At 45.9% G+C, this 25,378-nt stretch overlaps 9 protein-coding genes across 9 annotated transcripts; 3 read left to right on the top strand and 6 right to left on the bottom strand.

The window, feature by feature from the left end:
- Nucleotides 1-172: 172 nt before the first annotated feature.
- On the bottom strand, nt 173-526 carry N7508_000798 (uncharacterized protein). Its single transcript, XM_058458883.1, has 3 exons — nt 475-526; nt 314-411; nt 173-254 (listed from the first exon to the last, which is right to left on the bottom strand). Exons 2-3 carry the CDS (start codon nt 407-409, stop codon nt 189-191), a joined length of 162 nt encoding a protein of 53 aa, XP_058325105.1. The 5' UTR covers nt 410-411; nt 475-526; the 3' UTR covers nt 173-188.
- Nucleotides 527-1,003: 477 nt separating this feature from the next.
- N7508_000797 (CDC2/CDK family serine/threonine-protein kinase) lies at nt 1,004-2,914 on the top strand (the record flags this gene model as incomplete). Its single annotated transcript, XM_058458882.1, has 8 exons — nt 1,004-1,113; nt 1,163-1,244; nt 1,303-1,399; nt 1,453-1,607; nt 1,654-1,681; nt 1,733-1,946; nt 2,000-2,194; nt 2,248-2,914. 8 exons carry the CDS (start codon nt 1,004-1,006, stop codon nt 2,912-2,914), a joined length of 1,548 nt encoding a protein of 515 aa, XP_058325104.1.
- Nucleotides 2,915-3,426: 512 nt separating this feature from the next.
- Nucleotides 3,427-5,143, bottom strand: N7508_000796 (D-3-phosphoglycerate dehydrogenase; the record flags this gene model as incomplete). The annotated part of the gene is made up of 7 exons (XM_058458881.1): nt 3,427-3,455; nt 3,506-3,587; nt 3,638-3,696; nt 3,747-3,789; nt 3,846-4,435; nt 4,491-4,798; nt 4,854-5,143. The coding sequence occupies 7 exons, from the start codon at nt 5,141-5,143 to the stop codon at nt 3,427-3,429; spliced, it is 1,401 nt and encodes a 466-aa protein (XP_058325103.1).
- A 395-nt stretch (nt 5,144-5,538) lies between these two features.
- N7508_000795 (serine--tRNA ligase SES1) lies at nt 5,539-7,277 on the bottom strand (the record flags this gene model as incomplete). Its single annotated transcript, XM_058458880.1, has 7 exons — nt 5,539-5,700; nt 5,752-6,120; nt 6,177-6,267; nt 6,319-6,740; nt 6,810-6,971; nt 7,027-7,097; nt 7,145-7,277. 7 exons carry the CDS (start codon nt 7,275-7,277, stop codon nt 5,539-5,541), a joined length of 1,410 nt encoding a protein of 469 aa, XP_058325102.1.
- Nucleotides 7,278-7,805: 528 nt separating this feature from the next.
- Nucleotides 7,806-8,549, bottom strand: rhbA (Rheb family small GTPase rhbA; the record flags this gene model as incomplete). Its single annotated transcript, XM_058458879.1, has 4 exons — nt 7,806-8,045; nt 8,101-8,229; nt 8,284-8,423; nt 8,495-8,549. 4 exons carry the CDS (start codon nt 8,547-8,549, stop codon nt 7,806-7,808), a joined length of 564 nt encoding a protein of 187 aa, XP_058325101.1.
- Nucleotides 8,550-9,056: 507 nt separating this feature from the next.
- Nucleotides 9,057-11,582, bottom strand: N7508_000793 (WAPL family protein; the record flags this gene model as incomplete). The annotated part of the gene is made up of 2 exons (XM_058458878.1): nt 9,057-9,335; nt 9,390-11,582. 2 exons carry the CDS (start codon nt 11,580-11,582, stop codon nt 9,057-9,059), a joined length of 2,472 nt encoding a protein of 823 aa, XP_058325100.1.
- A 510-nt stretch (nt 11,583-12,092) lies between these two features.
- Nucleotides 12,093-12,992, top strand: N7508_000792 (uracil phosphoribosyltransferase; the record flags this gene model as incomplete). Its single annotated transcript, XM_058458877.1, has 4 exons — nt 12,093-12,250; nt 12,305-12,663; nt 12,719-12,890; nt 12,941-12,992. The coding sequence occupies 4 exons, from the start codon at nt 12,093-12,095 to the stop codon at nt 12,990-12,992; spliced, it is 741 nt and encodes a 246-aa protein (XP_058325099.1).
- Nucleotides 12,993-13,297: 305 nt separating this feature from the next.
- On the bottom strand, nt 13,298-13,835 carry N7508_000791 (transcription elongation factor 1 family protein; the record flags this gene model as incomplete). The annotated part of the gene is made up of 4 exons (XM_058458876.1): nt 13,298-13,476; nt 13,531-13,669; nt 13,725-13,769; nt 13,833-13,835. 4 exons carry the CDS (start codon nt 13,833-13,835, stop codon nt 13,298-13,300), a joined length of 366 nt encoding a protein of 121 aa, XP_058325098.1.
- Nucleotides 13,836-14,372: 537 nt separating this feature from the next.
- On the top strand, nt 14,373-15,622 carry rps1 (40S ribosomal protein eS1). Its single transcript, XM_058458875.1, has 5 exons — nt 14,373-14,475; nt 14,582-14,666; nt 14,724-14,749; nt 14,820-15,321; nt 15,378-15,622. Exons 1-5 carry the CDS (start codon nt 14,462-14,464, stop codon nt 15,519-15,521), a joined length of 771 nt encoding a protein of 256 aa, XP_058325097.1. The 5' UTR covers nt 14,373-14,461; the 3' UTR covers nt 15,522-15,622.
- Nucleotides 15,623-25,378: the final 9,756 nt, after the last annotated feature.

The raw sequence follows: 25,378 nt of genomic DNA, 5'->3' as shown, positions 1-25,378 counted from the left end.
CATTTCGACTGGTAAATGGCTATCATGAACTGGACCTGTTTTGACACGCACTCTGGAACAACTCTGTGTTTATCTCCAATGTACCCCGTACGCAATTTGACCAATCCAGTCAGCATTGAATTTGGCCACACAGTGCACAGTGACCATTTGATATAAAGAGAAACAAAATCAACGATAAAATTCGGAGATCAATGGTCCCAAGGGTGCTTCCAGCCCAACAGAGCTGGTCCGTCCTTCTTGGCCCGGTACATGAGCTGCACAGAAGAGGAAGGTCAGCATAGTGCACTCAATGGCTAGAAAAGGGATTGCATACGAAGAACCACATGCTTGCGCCCAATGCGGTTGCAGTGAAGCGGTAGAGCGGGCGAACCGGGTGGATGTGGATAGGGTGGGATGAGTTGCCCGCCATGACTGTACGAATTGGGATATGGTTAACCACGGACAGATACCGAAGTCAATGCCTGTAGCACTTACTGTATGTTGGGAATGACTGTCGTTGCTTCACAGAACTCGGGTGAGGTTGGAGAGTTCTGCCCTTGGTCGGAGACGGGGAAGTCGCTACACGTGACCCGTGACGGCACTCAACCGCATCAATTATTTGATCTCCGAGCAATCACATCATTGATCATTGGGCATTTCGGCCTGTCTTGTCTGCGCCTCGTTTGGGCTGGTCCCTATTCAGGTCTCTATTCACTCTGAGTGGTCCAACTCGAGATTTATTCCATTCAAAGAAAGCAATGCGACATCATTGTAACCGCCTTTTCACTTTCACTTGAATCCCCTCCGTTGTGAGATGACTCGGTCTTTTAAGGATTCCTTGAGCCCAAACTTGCCTTGGAACATTTTTACCGACTGAGCTCGACGCTTTACATTCACTCCGATCTGTCTGCCCCAACCACGCGACAATTGCTTCGAATCTTTGACGTGAGATTCGACGCGACGCTGAATCGAATAATACCTGCCATATTTGTCACGGGCGACAACTCATACCGCCCGATTCAATATGGCAATCACATCCCTTGAGAAAGACGGCAACGACCAAGCCCGATTCCCCGGCTGTTCCAACATTCGTGACTATGAATTTGTCGGGAAGCTTGGAGAAGGAACCTTTGGGTAAGGTTTTACTGGACCCAAAAAAGCAACATGCCTGACCGGTCAATAGTGAGGTCTATCGCGCAAGATCAAAGAAAGACACGACGGTTGTGGCCCTCAAAAAGATCTTGATGCACCACGAAAAAGAAGGCGTGAGTGGTTTCCATTACCCCAGGAGTCTTCTATGGCTCACAGCTGACTCTGAGCTAGTTTCCTATCACTGCTATTCGAGAGATCAAGCTTCTCAAGGCGCTTTCGCACCCAAATATTTTGCAACTCAAAGAGATGGCAATCGAGCGAGGAAAAGGTTAGCTTGCTTCGTGCGCTTCTAGAGAGGGAATTACTCTGACTACATATCAGGTGATGGACGAAAGAAGCCTAGCATGTACATGGTCTTCCCATATATGGAGCATGACCTTTCGGGACTGCTAGAAAATCCGGCTGTCCACTTTACCGAGCCCCAGATCAAATGCTATTTGATGCAACTCCTTGAGGGTCTCAAATATCTACATGCAGTATGTGTGACACTCAGTTCGCGTAATTTAGCTAACGATATCATAGAGCCGCATTTTACATCGTGATATGAAAGGTAAGCCCCGAATCAACCTGTGGCTGCACCGGAGCTAACCTAAATGGACAGCGGCAAACTTGCTGATCAGCAATGGCGGCCTTCTTCAGATTGCTGATTTCGGACTTGCTCGACCCTACGATGAGCCCCCTCCGCAACCCGGCAAAGGAGGAGGAGAGGCCAAGAGAGAGTACACTGCTCTTGTTGTCACAAGATGGTACCGCCCACCCGAGCTACTGCTACAATTGAAACGCTACACCACTGCCATTGATCTGTGGGGAGTTGGGTATGTCTTTGTCAGAAGCAAATGGTCCTTTCGGTTCCTAACCATCTTTTCAGCTGTGTGTTTGGCGAGATGTTCAAAGGGAAGCCTATACTCATGGGCAACAGCGACCTCAACCAAGCGCAGTTAATTTTCAGTCTTGTGGGCACTCCCACCGAGGAAAATATGCCTGGATGGAGTTTGCTCCCAGGTTGCGAGGGCGTGAAGAACTTTGGATTTAAGCGCGGGAACCTTGCGGATTATTTCAAGGAGTATGTCTTCTATACCACTCCTATCTGAATGAAACTTACCATTTGGCCAATAGCCTGAGTCCAACAGCAATATCCCTTCTAGGGGAGCTTCTCAAACTTGACTGGCGGAAACGAATCAACGCCATTGATGCATTGAAGCATCCTTACTTTACCACTCCTCCGCTCCCAGCACGACCTGGAGATATTCCTCAGTTCTCAGACTCACATGAACTTGATCGAAAGAAGTTCCGCAGTCAGCGAGCACCAGTGCCTCCTGTTCCTGCCGTTGGTTCAGGCGATACTCAGTCAAACAGTGGCTGGGGGAGCTCTGGCTCTCGCGGACCAGATTCCAGAAACAGTCGCATTCCCGGCGGTGCCCGAGGCAGACCAAATGCTCCGGGCCACGGAAATGCCCAACGCCGTGGGCCTTTCCCACCGTCGCAAAGAGATACCGGATTGCCCCCGCGTCCCCCGGTTCCCGCTCACCCGCCATGGGATGGGACCCAAGCCAACAGACCTGACGGAAGAGATGACCAACGGCGAGATCGATATGGCCAGGGCCGACCAGGAACCAGACCGGGGAACACCGACTCCTATGTTCCAAACTATGGTAACGCCCCTGATCGTGCGCGAGACTCCAGCGCCAACCCCGACTGGCGTTCAAACAATCGACATGATTACCGCCGGGAACCGAGAAGGAGGAGCCGTAGTCCTAGCTACAGGGATGGGAGTCGCGGCTGATCATCCTACTTGTGCTTGTATTCTAATTGCCGATAAAAATTTTATGATCGATAGAAATGAAAAATGTTCATGTCATGACTTTTGTTTACAACAATGACCTTGAGTCTTTTTACGACCCCCACCAGTATATGATTTAATTGATCCAACCGAGGCACTCAAAAATGGGCAAAGAAGGGGTGAAAAACGAATGTGAAAAAAATAAAAGCTAAGTAAGGGTTCAAACAATGCATGAAAAGTACACTCACTGCGAGAACTGCGTATAGAAATGAATAACGTTCATGTCATGACTTTTGTCTAGTAATTGGCAAAATTATGGTCGCAGTGTACATTCCAACGGCCTTTGTGCCGTACCCAAGACCAAGATCCTCATGTGGATTGAAATTGTTTTCTCCCAGGGCCCTCGTTGAGAGTAACCCATTGCAACCGGAAGTGAACCCAGGGACAGGGCTCCAGTGTCTTAAGCTGATTAAAGCATCACAGCCTGGAGGCTAGCTTGTTCAGAGAAAGACCCTCTAATACAGAATGCGGGTCATGATGCGAGCTGATGAATTGTTAGCTTTGAATGATACAAAATTGAAGCAGGAATCTTACAGGGGAGGCTTTCGAAGCTGGTGTACAAATCCTTGATGGTAGCAGTGTCCACATTGCTGATATCAGCCATCAAGTAGGCAACCTAGATATAGTTAGCTTTGGCAGTTCAAAGCTTTGAAGAGGTAAACTCACATCGCCTCTGCTGTCGGTCATCTGCTTGTCAACGTTGTGGTCTCCAATAATCTCGTTGACTGCACTATGTTAGCCGTGTCATTTCATACCGATGGGGTGATGCACATACCCTTTCGCAACACTCCAGGAATGTTCTTGTGAATGTAGATAACCTTGAGTGGTATGTCAGTTTTAAAAGTATCAAGGTCTCCGGTACGGTGCCACTTACGCGAGCATGGTTGGGCTCATCCATGGTCAAAGAACGAAGAACAACCTCGGGCAGGTTGACAGCACCCAATGTCGAACCCTCGTTGACGTATCTAACCAGAGCCTGAGCAACTTCAACACCAATAGCCTTCTGGGCCTCATCAGTGCTACCTCCGATGTGTGGGGTCAAAATCAAGTTCTTCAGCGAACGCAGATCGGCTCCCCAGGTGTTCAGCTCATTGTTGAAGTAGTCACCGTTTCCAGCAGGCTCATTGGGATACACATCCAGGGCAGCACCGGCAACCTTTCCGCTCCGCATAGCATCGATGAGGGCAGGAATATCCACAACAGTTCCACGGCTAGCATTGATCAAATAGCTGCCGGTCTTCATCTGTTCAAATTGCGTCTGTCCAATCATACCCTTGGTCTCGGGGATCTCGGGCACATGGCAAGTAATGTAATCAGCCTGGCCCAGAAGCTCCTCCAAGGTCTCCACCTGGCGGGCAGTTCCGAGCGACATGATGTTGAGCACATCGAAGTAGATAACGGACATTCCCATTGCCTCGGCCAAAACTGACAGCTGGGCACCAATGTGACCATAACCAATGATTCCTAGAAAGGAGATATGAGTAAGATGCTTAATGAATTCAAAATATCCATGACATACCTAAAGTCTTTCCTCTGATTTCCCAGCATCCGTTGCTCACCTTGTTCCAAGTGCCGTTGTGCATCTCGTTGGAGCGGTCGCCAAGCTGGCGCGCAAGCATAATGATCTCACCAATGACGAGCTCGGCAACACTGCGAGAGTTGCTGAAGGGGGAGTTGAAAACAGCAATACCGTTATCAGCAGCATATTGAAGGTCAACCTGGTTGGTGCCAATACAGAAGCAGCCAATGACAATCAGGTTCTTTGCCTCCTTCAGAACGCGCGCAGTCAGCTTCGTCTTTGAACGAATACCAATGACATGCACATCCCTACATAACCACTAATTAGCCACCGCGCTGATTGTCGATCCACATATTAACGCACCGGATCTTCTCAATGAGTTGGTCCTCCGGCAGGGAAGACTTGAGGTATTCCACCTGGTAACCCTGCTGGGACAGGATCTCGCGGCCAGTCTGGTTCACATTCTCCAGGAGCAATACCTTGATGTCTTGTGTGGCGAATGGCTTCAAATGCTTTGCATTGACCAGAGGAACGGTACGGCCCAGAGCAGAGCCATGGCTGGATGGGGAATGGAAGGAGGCGTTGGGCGAAGCTGAAAGATGTTGCTGGGCAAAGTCGTCCTGGCGAGGACGAATATCTCTTGCGGAAGTCATAATTGAGGGTGGGATGATTGTAGGGGAGAAACAACCTTGGGAGCGAAAGGAAGAGGTGAACTACCTTATGACTCTTAATTAGCAATTAAGTAAGCCTCCGGAATCGGAACCCTATTGCAAATCCCGTTGCAAATCGGGATTGAAGACTCGGGGATCCATATAATTTAAGGAAGATCATAGGGATGAACTAAGAAAGATGACTGAAAGAGACTATTTCAATATGTACCTAAAGTATAGAGATAATGTAGTACTTGTCGACGTCTTCAAAATCTTGGAGGGGTATGTTCGCGGGGCAAATCTTTCTTTTTTTTTTTTTTTTTTGCTTCTTTTCTAATTTTCAGCCAATCAGGTGATAGTTGCCCTTTGGGGTAATATTTCAATCACGTGCTCCCAGTCTACACCTGGAGGCCTTGCATCTTTTTGGTGGCATCATCGGTGCCCTTGGACTTGCTCTTGGTCTTTGTGGAGGTGCTATCCTTGGGGAGATCCTTGGTATAAGGAAGGAATTCCGGTGCACCGGGAATGTACTTCCGGAGGGGCTCTGGGACCACAATGCCCTAGACTCTCAGTTAGATATCATCGTTGCCAAAGTCGGGGGAAGCACTTACATCTTCTCTTTGGTAGTTCTCCAGCACACAGCAGAGGGTTCGCTCGGTTGCACACAGAGTAGCGTTAAGCGCGTGGACATAGGTCTTCTTCAAATCAGTGGCCTTCTTGGTACCGTAACGGATCTCCAAGGCTCGGGACTGGTAGTCAGTACAGTTGGAGCAAGAGACAAGCTCCTTGTACTCCTTTTGGAAGGGGAACCAGGCCTCTAAGTCGTACTTCTTGGCGGCTGCGTTGTTCAAGGCACCAGAGACAATGGCAACAATGTTGTATGGAAGTCCCAAGGATTGGTAAAATTCCTCGGAGGTGCTCATCATGTCCTCAAAGGCTTGCCAAGAATCCTCTGGCTTTGTGAGAACAAATTGCTCGATCTAACCTGGGTATAAGTATACGGATGCTCATGTGGGACACTTGAAATTGATCTTACCTTTTCAAACTGGTGGACACGGAAGATACCCCAAGCATCCTTGCCGTGGGATCCTGCCTCTTTGCGGTAGCATGTACTGTAACCGGCATACCTGTTTTCTCATTTAGCAACACAACAAGGACAAGAAAGACGGGCATCTTACTTGATAGGAAGGTCCTTGTCTTGCAACCACTCGCTATCATGCAGAGCAGATAAAGGCTGTTCAGAAGTGGCAATGAGGTACTTGTCGGTGGTTTTGTCCTCGCTCTCGGTGACCTTGTACAGCTCCTCGTCGAATTGCTCCAGTTGGGCAGTCTTCGCCATGAGATCGCGAAGCATGAATTGCGGGGGCTGGTTGGGCTTGTAGCCCTTGTTGAAGAGGAACTCCAGGCCGTAGTTGATCAGAGCCAGGTTGAGGAAAAGACCGTAGCCAGTCAAGCAGTACCCACGGTGGCCAACAATCTTCACACCACGTTCAGGGTCATATCCATCAAGACGGGTGAGGACTTCGTGGTGGGAAAGGCAACCTGGCCTGTCCATTTGGGCATTCTCTGGAGCCCATGTCCTGATCACCTGGTTATCTTCCTATGGCCGAAAGGTCACTGGTCAGTTATGCAAGCGCATAAAATATTACAATCCAAGCCAAAACCATACCTCATCGTTGCTCACGGGCACTGATTCATGAACATAGTTTCCAATGGTGCGGATCTTTCGGTCTCGTTGCACTTCCTTGTCAACTGCAGCTTCCTCTGCCTGCTTCTTGCGCTTCTCCAGCTCGGCCTTTTGTCCGAACAGTTCATTTGCGTCTTCCTTGTTCTAATTGGCGCTGTGTAAGCATTCAGTCGCGATCCCGAGGTTGGCGCATAATAACCTTCTTCTTCATTCCAATCTCCTTCTGGAGCGCATTGAGCTGGGATCCGATCTGTGTCACTTCATAACGCGCTGGAATATGTCAGCAATGACCGTGGAGAGAACAATGATAGCCATACCCCGGCGGGCTTCCTCGTAGAGTGCAATCACTTCATCAACAGTTTCCTCGGGAGCAAAACGTTTCTGCTGGCTCTCCTTGATCTTCTTGATATCACCACCGCGCTCGGTGACAAAGTCGGAAAGGTCGAGCATGTTGACGATTGGTGTTGAGTTTGATGATTGAGGGGTGACTCAATGTGCGGAGGGGCAAAGAGGAAAATCCCCAGTGCGTGTCTCCACGCACTCTTGGGTTGATGTGGCGGATTACTTAATCGACATAGCGATCTAAGCCTCTATTTCCAGTGAACAAATGTTAATGTCTACAGTCTGCGGGCTTGACATTGCCCTGTATTTAGTTCATTACTCTATGCATGGTGCTGATCCATGTTCCCTACACCTTAAGCTCATTATTCATGCAAAAGCCCCCAAAAATCCACCAATTCCAGAAACATAGACAAAGGGCCAAAGAAAAGGCAACCAAAATAAGGGATTCAAACAGAGCCATAAAGATGAATCAATAGCACAAATCCTGTTTTAAACAATCAGCCAATATGAACCGAGATTAAGAGGTCAATTGCAGCCAGATATGGTAAAATAATATCACAAATTCATGGAGAAAAATAACTTAGGTTGTTCTCAGACTGCTTCACTTACCATCTCCGGACAAAACACGCTTTAGTATCACATCAAGGTACATTTGTTTCCTCCTGTGGGTTGTGAGGGATTTGAGGTCTTCTCAACCTCTCCAATCATAAGATCAAAAGCCTTGGTCACGTTGAAATCAAGGAAGGCACTAGCCTCAGTGAAGGCACAGTTGACCTCCTCTGCTAATTGGCGACCCTCATCAAGAGATACCTGGCGCTGTTCGGGCTTGAGATCACTCTTGTTGCCTACAACAACAAGAGGTACTTCATCCGCCCCCTGGGAGAGTAATTCTTAGTAAGGGTTGGCATAAACCAGAAAAGCAGTGGCTTACCAGGTGATTCAAAATCTTGTCTCGAATTACTCGCACCATCTCAAAAGACTGGCGGGATGTGACTGAATAGACAATGATATATCCATGGATTCCAATGAAATGTTTCGAGTTCAAGATGCTGTATTCGTCCTGTGAAGTTCTTAGTCAAAAGGTCGGCAATAACCTCACACAAATTTAATCTACCTGTCCTGCAGTATCAACGATCTCAGTCGCATAGTCTTGGCCGTTGTGTTTGATAATTCGGCTGAAAGTGTTCTCAATGGTAGGGTAATAGCTTTCGACAAAGTGATGCTCGACAAAGCGGACCGTGAGTGACGATTTGCCTGGGAGACGCGAATGTATGTTAGATCTGCTCAGAAAACATAGAACTGCATTGTAACTAAGTAGTTCTTACCCACGGAGCGACTACCAACAATGGCGATCTTCCTCTGTTTGGGTGCAGCAGGCATGGTGTAGAGCAGTGAGAATGAGAGAAGGTCCGTGGAAGCGTAGAGGGTAAAAACTAATGTCCTAGATTTCAATCCACGGCAATTCAAAGACAATAGCACTTGTTGTGAAAAGTGAACGTTGCGAGGTGGCAAATCCCCCTCGATGCATGCGGAGCTCCAATTCCTTGAGCCCTGCAAACAGTGCAAACAGTCATTTCTCCAACTCTTTTCTACAATGACTCAAGTATTGGAACCTCTCTCTTTCAAAGAGCGTTAACTAGGTTTTGTTACGATGAGTGATATAGGTGATCGTGATCTTTCTGGAATATCAATTGATCAAGAATCCAAATCAAATATGAGATTTCCTAGAACAAATAATTCATTTCAATTACAGATGATAGAGATAGAACAGGGGTATCAAGGAATTCCAGCAGACCATCCACTCAACGCCATCAGTTGAAAATAATTTAAGATAGGAACAGGGCCAGGCGCGCACATATGCGCCGTCTTACCGGTATAACATGTCCATCATAAATCGACCTGTCGAACCTGAGCCACAAGTTCCTGTAGCCTGGACAGGAATCCACTCGCTGATTGTCCCTTGGTCGGGAATTGGTAAAGTTCCTCTTCAATCTTTTGGTGGTATTGGAGAAATTCATCAACAGTCGAGGTCACTGCTAACAGCCCGTTTGGAACAAACGAGCTCTTGATCTGCAAACGAGCACTGCTGTCCAGACAGAGTGTCAGAAGAAGGACTGCCAAATATCCCACAGCAACATTATGGTGTACCTCCAAGACCGAATGAGCCTAAGTAGGTAGAGTTAGCCTAAGCCAGAACGCAAACGCGACTGAAACGCTTACCGTGGAGATAGAATCGACATTGGTGATGAATAGACGTAGGAGCCGGTCAAGAAAAGAATTCGTGGAGCCAACGGGCCTGAGGAAAATCGACCTTGACTCTTGACTTCGTTCAGACAGGTTGGTCAGAGCACCCAGAGCTAATATTACACTGTCCAGGGAGTTGTTTTCCTGACCAAGAGCATCTTCTGTCAGGTCACCAAAATTTGCCAAGACCACATCGACCAACCCTCCCACCAACTCTGGATTCGCAAATTTATCGCAAAGCAGAATGTCGCTATTGGTGACATTCAAGATCACCCGGATATAGAGAGGCTTGATTTTTTGGCTAACGCGGTCGGCGTGTGAGCTCTTGAGATAGAGCAGGCTGTGGAGACTGGAAAGTGAACCAAGCTGATCCTGATGTTCATCTTTGAACACGGATGATGCAGTCGACGCTTCCAGAATTGAGAAGCCTAGTCCCAAAAATTGAGATGTCTCGGTTGATATGGTCTTCTGAGAGACACAGCGCGAGCTTTCAGATGAGACCATCTCAACCAATAATTTGAGAAGAGAAGTGGAAAGACTAGGGCTTTCGCCTTTGGTTTGTAGGGTCGAGATGGTCGACTTCATGCAATACAATGCCAAAATACATGGAGTAAGCTTTGGTAATGCAGGCTTGGGGAATAGCACCGAAGACACCTGTGGGACAATATTTTGAATGGTCTTCTGCAAGGGTCGAGATAGGTCGCCAGCTTGAGCCTTTGTCGCCACTGATATATCATCATGAACGTCCAACAGAATGTATGATGTGTCCAGAAGCTTAGGCCACGCAGCAGTAGCAAGCACATAGGACAAATTTCCATCCGACGATGCCAGGGCGTATGCACAGAAGGCCAGGATAGCAGGGACGACCTGAAGTTCAATCGAAAGACAATCGACGAGTCTTTTGTCAAAATTGCACTCGACAAATCGGTTTCGCGCTCCAGTATCCAGGAGCTTGCTACAAAGTTGGACAAAGGCGTTGCATCGACCTGACAACGAGTTTTGAGGATCTTCGATATCTTCAAATATGGACTCGACAGCACCTCGGTACCGAGCATTTCCACCCGCCTGTCTGAGTTCATGGATACTTCGAACAGATCCATCTTCATTGGTTTCCTCATCGGCCACAATCAAACGAGCCATCGGAGGAGCATCATATTTCAGCTGACGCTGGACTGACTTAGAAGGGGTTTCCAATTCAGGAATAAGGTTTGTCGTGGGAAGTTCATCTGTCATGAAGATATCATCAAGGAAGGACCGTTGGCGTGCATAGGTGATCTGGGATCCTCTTAGATGGGATGGTACGAGGGCAGGGGTCCCAGGTTGACAGTCATTCACAGGCACCTCGTTCACATGGACATTGTGAGAAGCCCGGTTTGGAGTTGGCTGGCTTTCGGCAGGACTCTTTGGTGATGTTTCAATCGGAGAGTCTGTAATTCCCAACGAATCAATAAGCCTCCTTCTGCCGGGAGTAACATTCTCGGTGGGAATAGCTGAGGCCTTGTGGGTATTCGGCACCGGCCTGCGTGGTTTTGAAGTCTCAGTGGGCTCAAGATCTCTCTCTCGTGAAGAGAGTTTCCCAAACCCCGGATTTCCAGAAGCAGAGATCTCATTCGTTTGTTGCAATATTGACTTATTGCCACCGGAGTAAGTGATTGAGCTCTTAAAATGAGTCTCGTGAGTTTTGATCAATGGCCTCCGGCGATCTCGCACATTCTTCACCGCCGGGTTGGACACAATACCTTCTCCGCTGTCTACCACTTCTGATCTTCCATCAGTGGTAGAATTGAATGCTGTAGATTGAAGAGGCGCAGGGACTTCTTTGTCTTCGGTATTGTGACGCCTTCGCTTTCGCCGACCGACGAGATTTTGCGCTTCATCTGAGGATGGAAAGTCATATACATCGGGTTCTTGGTCAGCCTGTGATTGAGCAAGAGCGTCCATATTTGTTTCATTGGTGGATCCGGCTGGTTTCTTGTTCCCATTCTTGTTACGCTGTAATTTGGTGTTGATCAATTGCGAGGCACGCGAATTACTTGGCGAGGGCCCTTCTTTGGAGGTTCTTTTGGCGGGAGAGGGGCGCGTAAATTTGGCAATGTCCGGACGAGTTTGACTCCTAGCAGCGGATCCATAGGTTATGGGCCTTCGATTCCAGGGGCGCGAGTTCTCCATTTTCGGCTCTTGGTGCAGTAAATCTAGGGCCTGCTGGCGCTTTGATGCGCAGGTGTTATCGCAAATGTTGTCGCGTCGATCAAACTGGGTCAAATGTGGTATTCAGAGACGCTCAAGGGACGGCAAGCAAGTCGAGCTAATGGGCCAAAGAACGTGCAAGTGTGTCTTGAGAAGCCATTTCTTTGCAATGTGAAGACAGAGCTGGCGCAAGCTCAAAGGGAGCCGTGGCGTAGTATCGAAAGAAGAGCTAAGCAAGGCAAGTTGGAGGAAGCGGAGAATGCAAGTGATAAGAGGCGGAGGAGATGGGGCAGAATCACCCACGGCGGCATAGCTTCCCTGCGATATAAAAGATAAGAAATCCCGAGTTCCCCGCTCTCCTCGACTTTTCTCTCTCTGTTTTCTCTTTCTTTTCACTTTTTAGTGTCTTCAGCTGATTTTTATCTACGGGGTTTCAATCTCTTTATACAAACTTTTCTGAATCCCTAAACCCTGCTACCTGCAACCGATACTATGGCCAGCAAACCAGAATCGGCTCCATCTCCTGCGCAGGGTGTTGGTCCTATGTACCGCCCTGATGGTGAAAAGCCCACTGCGACTGTCTCAAAGGCTGTATCCTATGAGAATGTCCATGTGTTACCTCAAACTCCCCAGTTGATTGCTTTGTTAACGTGAGGCAACCCCATTTTCTGCAGTTGGAGTATAGACTCATATGTACCAAACAGAATGATCCGAGACAAGAGGACAGCTCGTGCCGATTTTATCTTTTACTCAAATCGCATTATTCGATTGCTTGTAGAAGAGGGACTCAACCACCTTCCCGTTGTTGAGCAGTCTGTCACCACCCCCGTTGGGCGGGCTTACCTGGGTGTCAAATTCGAAGGAAAGATCTGCGGGGTGTCCATTATGAGGGCAGGTGAGGCTATGGAACAAGGACTACGGGACTGCTGTCGGTCTGTTCGTATCGGCAAGATTCTTATTCAGCGTGATGAGGAGACATGCATGCCTAAGCTCTTCTACGATAAGTTGCCTGCTGACATTACTGAGCGTTGGGTCCTTCTCCTAGATCCAATGTTTGCAACTGGTGAGTTGGCCCTCTGGGTCCAATGGCCCTGGAAACCAAACTGATCTGATCTCAGGCGGTTCTGCAACTCTTGCCGTGGAGACACTGAAGGAAAGAGGAGTTCCAGAGCACCGGATCCTCTTTTTGAACCTGATTGCCAGCCCATCTGGTGTTGCTGAGTTTGCTGAAAGGTTCCCCAAGCTTCGGGTCGTCACCGCTTTTGTCGACCAAGGGTTGGATGAGAAAAAGTAAGACCATTGAGAGAACAATTGTGATTTTCATGCTGATTGATTGGTAGATACATCATCCCCGGATTGGGTGACTTTGGCGACAGATACTATACTCTGTAAGGTGTGTCATTATCCATGACAATTGCAATCTGTGACCAGGACAAAATTATGCAGAAACATCTGTCAGGGCATTTTCCATGGGTGCTGTTACAGACCACCTCGACATTGAGTTCCCCCCATACAAGTCTCCGGGTTAGACTGGATTGTAGCGTAGGTCTGTATGGGTGCGGATATTTTCTGGAAAAGGGAAATGTATGAGCACATACAATTAGAAAAATGGGATCTAGTTCTTTGTCATACAAGTAGCTCATAAAATCGATTGTTGTTGGTATCGTTCCTTTTGCGCCGTTCGCCTCATCGCACAATCAGTAATCATCATCAGCATAAGCATCGCCATGTACTGTCTCTTCTGGGATATCCTCTTTGCTTGTCCCGCGATGCCCCAGTGTGGCGCTGGATGCTTCGTACTGGTTGGCAGTATCCTTGGCAACTGCGTCGCATGCATCCACCCAATCTGAATAAACGTCGACGGGAGCGGATAGGTCTAAAAAGCCATGATGTTAGGCGCGATGATCTAGCCAAGTAGTGCGCGACTTACAATTGATGCCCGTTTGAAACTTTTGGCCGCAAACTTTACATGAAAGATCACCTAGGCCTAATTTCTTGTCTAGTTTGACCACGACTGAATTCTCATGGTTGCAGAAAAGACAGGAGAAGGCGGTGGGTAGAGGGTCCCGCTGGTTGCAAGTGTCAGTTTCTGGTATATTGTTGGGAAATGCGCGGTTCAATCACCTTTCGAGGCCCTTGGGGTGTCCGGCTTGACTTCTTGCGCTTGCCCTGTTCTAGAGTCAGCATCTGTTCCCGGCTGCAAGGTTTCTGGGACATTAAGCGAGTACATACCATGCTGCAGCTAAGTCTCTGTCACTCAAACCGTGTTGCAGAGGGATGAAAGTGAGATTGATGAAGCTGTGGGGGAAAGTAGGGAACTCGTGCGGAGCAAGTGTATAGCCTAAGGAGACTTACCCAAATCGGAGCGGGAATATTGATCATCCGATGTCCGTCCTGTGATGTCAGTTTGGTGGCAATTCCCACCAGATCATGTGAGCGCACATGAGATGGCCTACTTGAAATTCAAACATATTTGACTGGTTTGAAAGAGATGGGTCACTTGATCTGCACTTGATATACAGTAATCGACAATTGATTCACACCTCTACTCCATGTTAAATATATACACGCTACACTAAAAGAGCACTAAAGAGTAACATATATGAGGCAATAGGGCAATAGCCAGCCAATTAACGAAGTCACTCATATCCACTGGGCTACTCCGCAGACAATTCCAATGATTTTTTTAAATGTTCGGTCACATGATTGCTGATGTAATCTGGGACTAGGGCCCGCGTCTCGCTTAGCCGAGTTTTCTGTGGGTTTTCAACCCTCTCGCCGAGCAGTGTCGAAACCCTCTGAGCGCGTGGTGCGATACCTTTTGTCTGTCTTCCAACAACACACAGATACGACTCGCAATCATGGCTGTTGGAAAGTAAGCTTCCATCCTGCTTCCTTCTTTTTAATGCTTTCAATTACACTTGCGCCTTGACGACTTCACCACACTTCGCACGAATCCAGCGCTAATATTTGTCGTTTAGGAACAAGCGCCTTTCTAAGGGTAAGAAGGGTATCAAGAAGAGAACAGTCGACCCCTTCACCCGCAAGGACGAGTACTCCGTGAAGGTAAGTCGAGTCTACCAGGCATTGCTGTCTTGTTACACTACTAACCATGCTCGCCAGGCTCCCTCCACCTTCCAGACCCGCGAGTATGCATCTTAGCCCGACCCCGACGAAGAAGAGAAGGTGTTGGTTCGGATTTGCTAATGAACTCTTTAGTGTCGGCAAGACTCTGGTCAACCGCACCAGCGGTCTGAAGAACGCCAACGACTCGCTGAAGGGCCGTATCTTCGAGGTCTCCCTGGCCGATCTCCAGAATGACGAGGATCACGCTTTCCGCAAGGTGAAGCTCCGTGTTGATGAGATCCAGGGCAAGAACTGCTTGACCAACTTCCACGGCTTGGACTTCACCACCGACAAGCTCCGTTCCCTTGTCCGCAAGTGGCAGTCTCTGATCGAGGCCAACGTCACTGTGAAGACTACTGACGACTATCTCATCCGCCTGTTCGCCATTGCCTTCACCAAGAGACGCCCCAACCAGATCAAGAAGACCACCTACGCCCGTTCTTCTCAGATCCGCGCCATTCGCAAGAAGATGACCGAGATCATGCAGCGTGAGGCCTCTAGCTGCACTCTCTCTCAGCTCACCCACAAGCTCATTCCCGAGGTCATTGGCCGTGAGATCGAGAAGTCCACCCAGGGCATCTACCCCCTGCAGAATGTTGGTATCCCCTGACCGATTATTACGGTTTTAACTGCTAACATGTTTATCCACAGGTCCACATTCGCAAGGTCAAGCTCCTCAAGTCCCCCAAGTTTGACCTTGGTGCTCTTCTTGCTCTCCACGGAGAGTCCGCGACTGACGACAAGGGCCAGAAGGTGGAGCGGGAGTTCAAGGAGCAGGTCCTCGAGAATGTTTAAATGTTATGTCATTTGAAGTGGTGTCACGTATTGGTCAGCCGAGGCAGATCGTTGTCTTCTGGTCATTAGGAAAAGAAAAAAGTTCATAACGTGTATGGCAGATTTAAACTGGCGTGGAACTTTTAGCTGCGCACCAGTCTTAGGCATGATTCCCAAAATTCAAGGGTAGTAGTCCATTCATGTTCTATCTTTGTTGCAACTTACCCTACGTAGACCCTCTCATACGGCAATATCTTGGCTTGCACTTCTCCTGGGCCCACAAACGTAGTCATGAGCTATACCTCACCAGGGGGTTTTTTTGCAAACTAGTTTAACGCATGCATAAGGGCACATTCGTGGTTCTGTTTACCAGCCGAAAGTATATTGGCATCGCCGAAGCTAGCAAGTCGAAAATTAGGATTCGATCTCATCGGCCTCAAGCCGGATTTTGGTTCGCACGGACAGTGATTCTTATCAGCCATGGAATCCAAATCTTGAAGATCTGGTTCTCACGTATGAATAGGCTGAAGAGATTCCCGTCTACGAAGTCCGCATCATGTGAAAGCCTTTTGGGAGTACTTCGAGACGAACAGAATGCTTCAGATTGGGGATTTTTCACTACAACACGTGTGCCCGTTATTTCTAAGTCCTTCAGTTGACTGAGTGCTACACATCTCGAGACCCGATCCAATTAAAACGCTTCCTGCTCCCCGATCCGACGCTCATCACGATGGAATACTGACATACCTAGACACCCATTTACTACAGGGCCATCGGTCTGTTGACAGTGCTTTGAGTTATTCAACAATTTCTTTATGCAGTCCTCGCAGTGAGTGTACTTTTCACGTACTGTTTGAGTCCTAACTTGGCTTCTCTTTCCTCACCTCTTTCAAGTGCCTCGTGTGGATCAATTAGATCATATAAAGGTGATGGGGTCAAAGGACTTCTGACCATTTGTATATGATGCTGTTGATCTGAGGACTTGCGTCGAATGATGCCGAAAGACGCCATCAAGAAGTTAAAATATCCCTCGCTACACTTGTTTCTCACTCGTTTATTGACCTCCGCTCAAGTCCTATCTCGGAATAGAGCTTTGATTTCTCAGCATCTCAGCTGTCTATGATATAGCGGAGCCCTCTGGCGCCTGTGCTTGAATCTGGACGTCCCCGATAGCTCGACGCCATTGCAATGCACAATACCATCAAGCCTAATGACTCCTCTGGTTTGGGTCCAAAGAACATGGCGTCTCCCTCATTGTATTCACTCTGCCAAGGACTAACCCCTCCGCCCTTCCAGTGGGTTCTCTACCATTGTTTACGGATACGATACAGGACTACAAGCCAATTCCAAGTATGAGGCATGGTATGTCCAGCAGTTGCGGAGCCGTGTCGCCTCACTTCAGCGAAGAGAAAAGAACCCGCGTATCGGCTTGGATGACGATGAGCTACGATACATCACTGCCAGCTGCCGTCAAAAGTGCAGAGATTATTCCCGTACCTTACCACGCCATTATATCTTATATTTGGCTATTTGAGTCGTCGAGATCAACAGAGCATATCCACGCCAGGGTGTTCAGTCTGCCTTAGGTGAACCATTGGCGGAGACTATCGTATTGTAGCAACCGTGACGCCTTCGGTGGATCAAACTGTTTGTTGAAGGGACAGGCATATTTGTGGCGTATGGGCCATCTCTAGCAGATATGCAATGAGCGGAACATCTTATGGATCATGTTGACAATCATGATGGGCTCCTCGAGGAGATCTTCAGCCTGGCCTGAAGGTTGTCTGGAGAGGAAGCTTCCAATGGCTCGACAGCATCTCAAGATCCACGATGCCATTATTCCTAACTGCCCCTCTGCTTTGATCCGGAGAAAATGGCCTCCAGATAAAGTACGGCTGATCTTGGTCTATTCGCATCACTGACTTCATGCGATTCTCCCTCTGCACACTATTATCTACTGCCTCATCGCATTCAGACCGCTCAGGGAGTAGCTCCGGGAGGGGCTACCCCCTCCCAGGTCCTAATAGCTCATCTATCGTTGTTTGCGGTTGTGAACCTATATTGTGAGTTGTCGAAGGACAAGGAAGACGATTTGCATAATGACATTGGTAGAGAGATCAATTATTTTGTACTGGGTGTCTGGCAAGCATTCAGCCTCACATTTGTACGGGTTTTGGGGTTACTGGGCTACTGGATTGTGGCTCATGTGATTTACATGTAGGACTGGAGCACTCTCGATGCATCAAGCACCGCTCAAAGTTCTGTACTGGGGCATGACCAGGCGTACGGACCACGAGTTCTTGTTTCGACTGGAAAGAACCGCCTGCATAGTCATTACGATACCATTTAGACAGCACCAGATTAACATGGTTTGACAAAGGAATTAATAGGTATGTATAACGGATAGTCTTTGTCACCACTGTGTTCGTTATAGTTAAAATATTTCACCGATTTTTCTACACCGAAGGACGCGGCTCCAAAAATCGAATACCCTAATTCGTTCCACTTTTAAATCATTTGGTATAAAAGATTGCCTGATTGGTGAGAGTATATTTTGAAAGTTATGATATTTACGGAGTTAAAAGGTGGGAACATGGAAAGTGTATGGAAACTTTTGCTAGAGTATGTATCTGTAGTATAAAAGGTCAAAGCTATCTAGAGAAGGACTCTCCTCTTGGGAAATTAATCTTATTAATAAGATCAGCATTATTCCTTAACGTAATTCACATGCGAGCTGGACACATAAGCGAGCTGGACACCCCACCTAATCAATCAATTTTAAATGCATTTATCTCAACCAAAACGCTATTAAATTCAATGAATTAAACTCGAGATCTATCAGGACATGTAGCCATTCTATGACCCTGAATTCCACAAACGCTACACTTCGGTAAGGCTCTCGTACGTGGCTAAGAAGGTGTCGGAGCTAGCTCTGCCTCGCGGGGTAACGGTGCTAAAACTGCTTGCTCTGACTGCGCTATTAGAGTAGAGGCCTCTAAAACTGAGAGGCCTTCTCCGGAGGGTATTTGCCTTGTAGAACGAGTCCTTTTTCGCTTCTTCTTCTCGTTTTTAGCGCGTAAATCGCTTACTTCTTTCTCGAGTAAGGCAACTGATTGTATCGTGCTTTGATAGGCTTTTAAAACCTAATTAATCGCGGAATTTAGCGGACTCGGTAGGCTTTTTGAGCGTTGTTTAAGTAAGGCTTTTATTGAAGAAGCTTGTTTTTGTAATTGAACGTAGTTCGAGGGCGTTTTCGGCGACCACTCGCTTCCCCGGCTCGAGGGGGGTGTCGGGGTTCGAAGCTAAATATTAAGCTTTGAAATCACTCGATCGGGGTTATACGGTATTAGACCGGTAGCGGCGAAGCTATTTTTAATAGTCTTTGATTGAAATATCTCGTTTCGGGCAGACGGGTAGGCTTCGAGGAATTCTAGTTTATCGACGTGATTAATAATTAGCCGTACTTTCGATTCGACTAACCGACCGTACGCGCGCTTTAACCCCGCAAAACAGCCAATATCGAGAGGCTATAAAAGGTGAGACGAGTGCGGAGGCATACAAATTGCGATAATATTGTTCTTCTCGCAAATTTCGTCGAATTTCGCGGTTAAATAACTTCCGTGGCCGTCGAGTATCAAAAGTCTATACTTCCCTTTCGTACGCGAAAAAGTAGACGGAATAAACTACTTTTGAAGCCACCGAAGGCTAATTTCGTCGGAAGTCTACCTATTCGAACTAATATCAAGTCTCTAATCAAGCGGAAGGCCGTCGAGCCAAGATTTAATAAGGACTTTACCCTTAAAAATGATATACGGAGTAGACTTCCGCAGAACCCAGCTCAACCCGGGCCCAACCCGGGCCCAACCCGGGCTGGGTTGGGTTCTGGGCCGGGTTCTCCAACCCAGTACTGGGCCCGGGTCGGGATTTCTGGCCCAGTGCTGGGCCCGGGCCCCTAGCTGGGTTCATAAATAATGCAAACATGTCAAGACTCGTGACTACATAACTTGTGTAGTTTTTGGCTGTATTTTTGGGTATTTGACTTGTAAGCAAGGCCTCTTTCTATAATCACTGTTTAATTTAATTGTACGTTTAATAGATTCCTGAGGCTATAGGGCTACAATTCTGACGGCCGTCAGAAAATAGGGTTATTAAGCTATATTGCTAGTTTTTTTGACGGCCGTCAGAATATAGGGTTATTTCGAGGCTTTTTTGAAGATCTATGAATTAGAGAGCTTTAATCGATTAACTAACTAATAGTACTCGAATATATCATTATCGCAATTCTTTCGCTTCCGTCCTGACGCACGTACTTGGGTGTTATTCACTAGCAATGGCACCTAGGGTTTACGTATAGTCGGCCCTTTAAATACAGTCAATAAAGCTTTATCTAGCTCTGTCTCCTTATCAATTAAAGTCTCCTATTCCTCGGTATCACTGATTGGCTCGATCTCAATGTCGTCGAGGTTATTATCCTTCTCTTCTTTTGCTACTTCTAGCTTATCATGAGAGAAGAACTTCTTAAGAAGTCTCGCCTCTTGTTCTTCTATGTCAAACCTTGAGGTGCAAAGAAATATCATTAAATCCTCGATTGTATGAGACTTTATTCTTCCTCGACGGTAATAGCAGATATCCCGAGTAGTATTAAATAGCCGTTTAACGCCTACCCCGGTTGTAGGGAAAGAGAGGATATTACGCGTAAGAGCAGCAATTGCTAGGAATCGCGCTTAGTTCTCTCGCTAGAACGTAAGAGGAGCAATTTGAATAGGATCTAATCCGAAGTTAGTTAGAATTCTGAAAGGCTTAGCTTAAACGTACCACTATCAAGATAACGAGTCATTTTATTAGTAGCTATACTTCCCTAGGTATTACTCCTATCTAGCATCGTATTAAGCTTCGATCCTAGCCGAGCTATCATTTGAGAGCTATCTAGTGACTAATTAAGGGCTAAAAGCTATTCTTGATATAGAATCAGAGCTTCCTAGAAGGATAAGTGGTACGTGTCACGCTATTTCTGATCCTAGTTATTAGTAAGAAAGAACTTAAACTTATTTACGGGCGCTAGTATTGTGCTGATTGTATAGATATATCCTCGAATATTATCGGTTTAGGAGTAGTACTTATTAAGCTTTAACCGACTAGCTTTAAGTGCGTGAAGTATCTATTTCTTCTATAGTATACGCTTACGTCGTAGCTGCTTTATTGAACACTTAAGATACTCAAAGAGTTTATTATAGATCTTGAAGACGTAATGCGTAGTAATATCTCGAGTCTTCGATAGCTAAGTTATATAGGCGAAAAATAGCTTAGTGATACAAAGAAGATAGTTAACTTAACGCCACTCGTCCTTATAGAGTAGTATCTCTTCGCAATTATACTCTACACAAAATAGCGCAAAGATCGGACGTAGACGTTTTGCCCGACGTAGTATTAGAAAGGTTGAATTCTACCGAGTCCTTATATCTTGGATCGGTACTAGCTTCACGGTACTTGTCTAGAGATTATAAAATGTCTCCCGGCGCTAAGGGCTTGCGTTCACATAGATAGTAAGATAGCGGACCTTATTTAATGTAAAGGATATCTCACGATTCCGATGCTACGTATTTAAATAAGCTAATCTTGATTGCTTCTCTATCTATTTTGTCTTAGTTAAGTTATTTAGTGGAACTACTTTAATGCGATCAAGGAGCTAGTTTAGACTAAGTTGGATAACGTAAGCAAGGCATAAGATTCGAACAATGATAATACTATCTAATAGACCCTATTAGAGGGAATCAAATAATATCTTATTGTTTGAAGTATTGTCCGTTGTTAACCTAAACACTCGGGCTTTAAGGTTATACTCGATCAGAGTTTGAAGAAGAATATTGCTTAGATTTGCGCCTATATACGCACCGTAGAGAGGTTTAAACCTAAGTAGTACCTCACGATATACCCAATCAATATCTACAAAGTAGCCTATGATTGCTATAAACGCCTATAAGAATAGAGATATCTAGCAATTAAGTGCAATTAAGATTTTCGAACTAATAGGCAGTGTTCGGAGTATCCGCTCTTGCCGATCTTTAACAATGCTCCCTAGTCGGCGACAAATTGTATTAGTAGATAGGATGATCGGAGGTAACAGAGCGGTACGAGCCCGAGAAATAAGACGCTGAAATGCTAGATGCTTAATAAGATAAAGTGGAAGCCGATTGAGTGTGATAAATTGTAGGATGTCTTCTTCCTAGGCTGCTTGCGAGAACAGTATTTCGATATCTTCCTAAGTTTAGTATTACTATTAGTAAATAAAATCGAATAAAAGGGTTACTCCGAACGTACTGCTTGCTTTAGAAATTTGGTAATCTATGATTTTTTTGTATGTCCGCTCTTTAAACAAGCCGCTATCTTGAGATATCTCTATATTGTCGATATACTATAATATTGTATTTTACCTATAGCCTTCGTATTAACTATATTAGGGTGCTTAAGAATATTTCCACAACGTTAGTATATAACCTTTGGTGCACTATCTATACTATGAGCAACCTAATTGTAGTGGCTCTAAATCTCCGAATGGCGCGTTAAGTCCTAGACAATCTTGCTCTTCCTCCCAAAGTTAGTTTGTAGCCACTATTCTACCTATTCGTTATAGGTTATTTTATCGTAGAGAATAAACGCCTTCCTTCGGTTAGGTCTAACGCGTTATAAGGAGGATAGGAGTATTGGCGGAATTGTCGGTCGGAGGAAGTTAGTGTTAAAGGGATCGATCGTATACTAGCTACTAGAGGGAGTCGCTAGGTGGTTTGATAGCGCAAGATAGCTAATATTATCTATATCGCCATTATAAAGAGAGGACGCGAAGTTAGACTACTGGTTTTGTGATATAATAAATTGAATAAGTGTAAAGTAAGTGATAGAGGGGGAATAGAGGACTTACGGAGCAATAATATCTAATAATGGTGTGTAAATAAAGTAAACGCGATAGATCAATTTAGAAGAGGACCTTAAAACGTATCCGTGTGGTTTATTGGTTATATTACTCCACCTCCGTATCTATCTAGCCCAATAACCTAGTAAGAACCTAGAAAGCCTAGCAAGAACCTAGCAAAACCCTAGAAAGCCTAGCCAAAACCCAGAAAACCTAGCAAACCCCTAGTAAAAACCTAGCAAAAACCTAGAAAGCCTAATTCCCACCCTAGCTTCCACCTAAGATCGTCAAAAAGTTTTATCCTGCCTTACCTATCCGGGTTTATATAAGTACTTAAAAAGACCTACAATCTATATAATCTTACTAGCTACTAGTCGAATATAGTGGAATAATAAAGAATATAATTAGTATATATAATATATAAGATTTAAAGTAACAATACCCGAATTCCATAGTGGTTTTTTCAAGTATTCATAGGTATACAAACACTGTATATTGTGAAATATATATCCGCACACTATATATATTTACACCATGATTTCTAACAGCCGTCAAAAAATCAGTACTAGGTTTTAAGATAAACCTTAGTTTAATAATTTCTGACGGCCGTCAGAAAACCTATAGTGTCGCCTATAGAACTCATCTACGTATATCTAACATAAGGTCAATAAAAAGGTCATAAGTCAAACACTGTGAAAACCATAGCAAAGTCTGACCTTTCTGAGCCTAAAGAACCATAACTACTTATTTAAAATTGATTCTACGCGTTTATAGCTTTGAACACACTCTAGTTATACTAGAAAAGTATGGTGGTTCAAGGTATAGATCAAAACCGATGTAAAAAACAGTGAGTTATCTTGATGACTGAGCAGTTTTATGATTGAAATAATGCAAAAGTTGGGCCGAGTTAGGTCCAAACTGGGTTTACTGGGGGCCCAGTGCTGGGCCCGGGTTGGGCCCGGGTTAATGAAGTTCAACCCGGGCCCAGGCTGGGTTGGGTTCTGGGCCGGAACCTTGGGCCCAAAATGGGCTTTGCGGAAGTCTAATACGGAGGAAGCGCCCACCCCGACGCGTTTATACACTCGATTGTAGTCACCCACGCGCGGTTTCTAGGCTATAAAAGCGATCTCCGACCGTAGAATTCCTTTCTCGTAATAACTTTTGCGGTCGCAATTAAGCCTATTGCAAAACCGGTCTCGTCAAAGTTATAGATATCGTCGAGATCGATACCGTACGTTAGAATCGTTTTTTGAACGAGAGAGAACTATTTAGAAACAATTTTCGGGTCTTCGCATTTTGCTCGCTGATAATCGTAGCGTCTCGAGAATCGGGCCGATAGGTTAGAATGCCTTTTAACGAAATTCGTAACCCAATTTTGGCCGACCGAAGGAGAAGGGATAGATCCACGCGCCGCGAGTAGTAATGTCAGGACCCTCGACTACTTATGTTGGTACCTGAGGCACGAGTGGTGCCTCAGGAATCGTAGCAGTATAGTACTGCTCACCGCCCGGAAGCTGGGCCAGCCTGTATTTAGTTCATCCCCGCTGACCCTGGGAAGGGTCAGCGTTCAGTCTCTCCTACAATAGAACCATATTGTACCACACGTCAGCTGAGGCTTCTACTTCGCTTACCAAGCCAAACCAGAGACTCTGCGTGGTCTCACAAGTATTAACAAGATAGAGCCTGTCAACTAGACTGCGCCAAACCCCGCGCTAACCCGAACCCAACCCATCCAGGTGGGTCCTCCTCTTTGCATAATTTATGTACTATCAGTCTGTATTTTTAGGTCTTTGACCTACAATAAGCAGCTCTTTGTCAAGCTCGGTTTTTGACGTAAGCTATATATTTTTTTTTCTAGCTACGGCACTAGATTTCTGACGGCCGTTAGAAAATGGAGCTAGGGACTAGGACTCTAAGAGCTACGGCACAAGTAACATCCTTCTAATTAGACCTTGACATTTCCTATGGGAATTCCTACCGAGGTCTAGTCCCGTGGACGTGGTCCCATGGGACTAAAAAAAAGAATCAGGTTGTCACGGCGTAGCGTTGGCTTTACGTGCGCGTGACAATTGTGCGTACTTAGTATATGTATCGGTCCCAGGCATGTCAGCCGTCAGGCTGACATAGTGGTCTTTTTGGCCTAGTTGGTAGATGTGTATTGTCCTGGGTGCATGCTATTACAGATATATAGTTTACTAGTAATTAGTTAATATAGGCAAATATGAAAAAAAGCTATGTAGAAGGTAAATCCTTAGACAAAGATATTCTCTCAAGGAAGGTGCACTACCTTTAATAAGTGTTAATATAATATTCGGCCGAGCGCCGCACCTCGCGTAATCCTCGCATTTTATTTCTAACCTCTCTTCTTCAGCCACCCAATATATAAATGATTCGCTCTCAACAATCTCAAAAATATAGAACAAGAGGGTAGGATCTTATTAGCTATCTAGTTTTCTATAGGATAGAAAATTAGACTCTCCATGTTAATTAGCGCGTGATTACGATATACTACATCGAAAGCTCTACCGCCGTATATTCGGAGTGAAGTTTTGGGTAGGAAATTACCTAAATAGCCGAATACAAACTATCTTAGAAGAGGAATTTTTTTAGATTTAAGAACTCAATACTCACTTAGGATGAAATAAGCTTAACGTTATAACTCGAGTTTTACGTAAGTACGAGTATTAGAGATCCTGATATAAGGACCATAATCTAATTTCAAAATAGTTTAATATCGTTAGAGGTACGATTAAGAAATATAACGATTTGTATAACTTGGACGAAACTAAATTTGCCCTTGGCATAACTAGCACCGCTAAAATTGTACAAAAATATTCCGAACCCACTTCTACCGATTACAAAACGGTTGCATTACTTTTAGGATCATGCTGTAAGGACACCCCCCCCCCAACTTCCTCATCGGGCCGAATATTGCTCCGGTAATTGTATTATCAATATCATTACCACTAAA

This window comes from Penicillium antarcticum (assembly GCF_028974205.1).
Source record: "Penicillium antarcticum strain IBT 31339 chromosome Unknown utg000001l_segment0_segment0, whole genome shotgun sequence".
NCBI lineage: Eukaryota > Fungi > Ascomycota > Eurotiomycetes > Eurotiales > Aspergillaceae > Penicillium > Penicillium antarcticum.
This window is presented reverse-complemented; position numbering and strand designations above follow the sequence as displayed.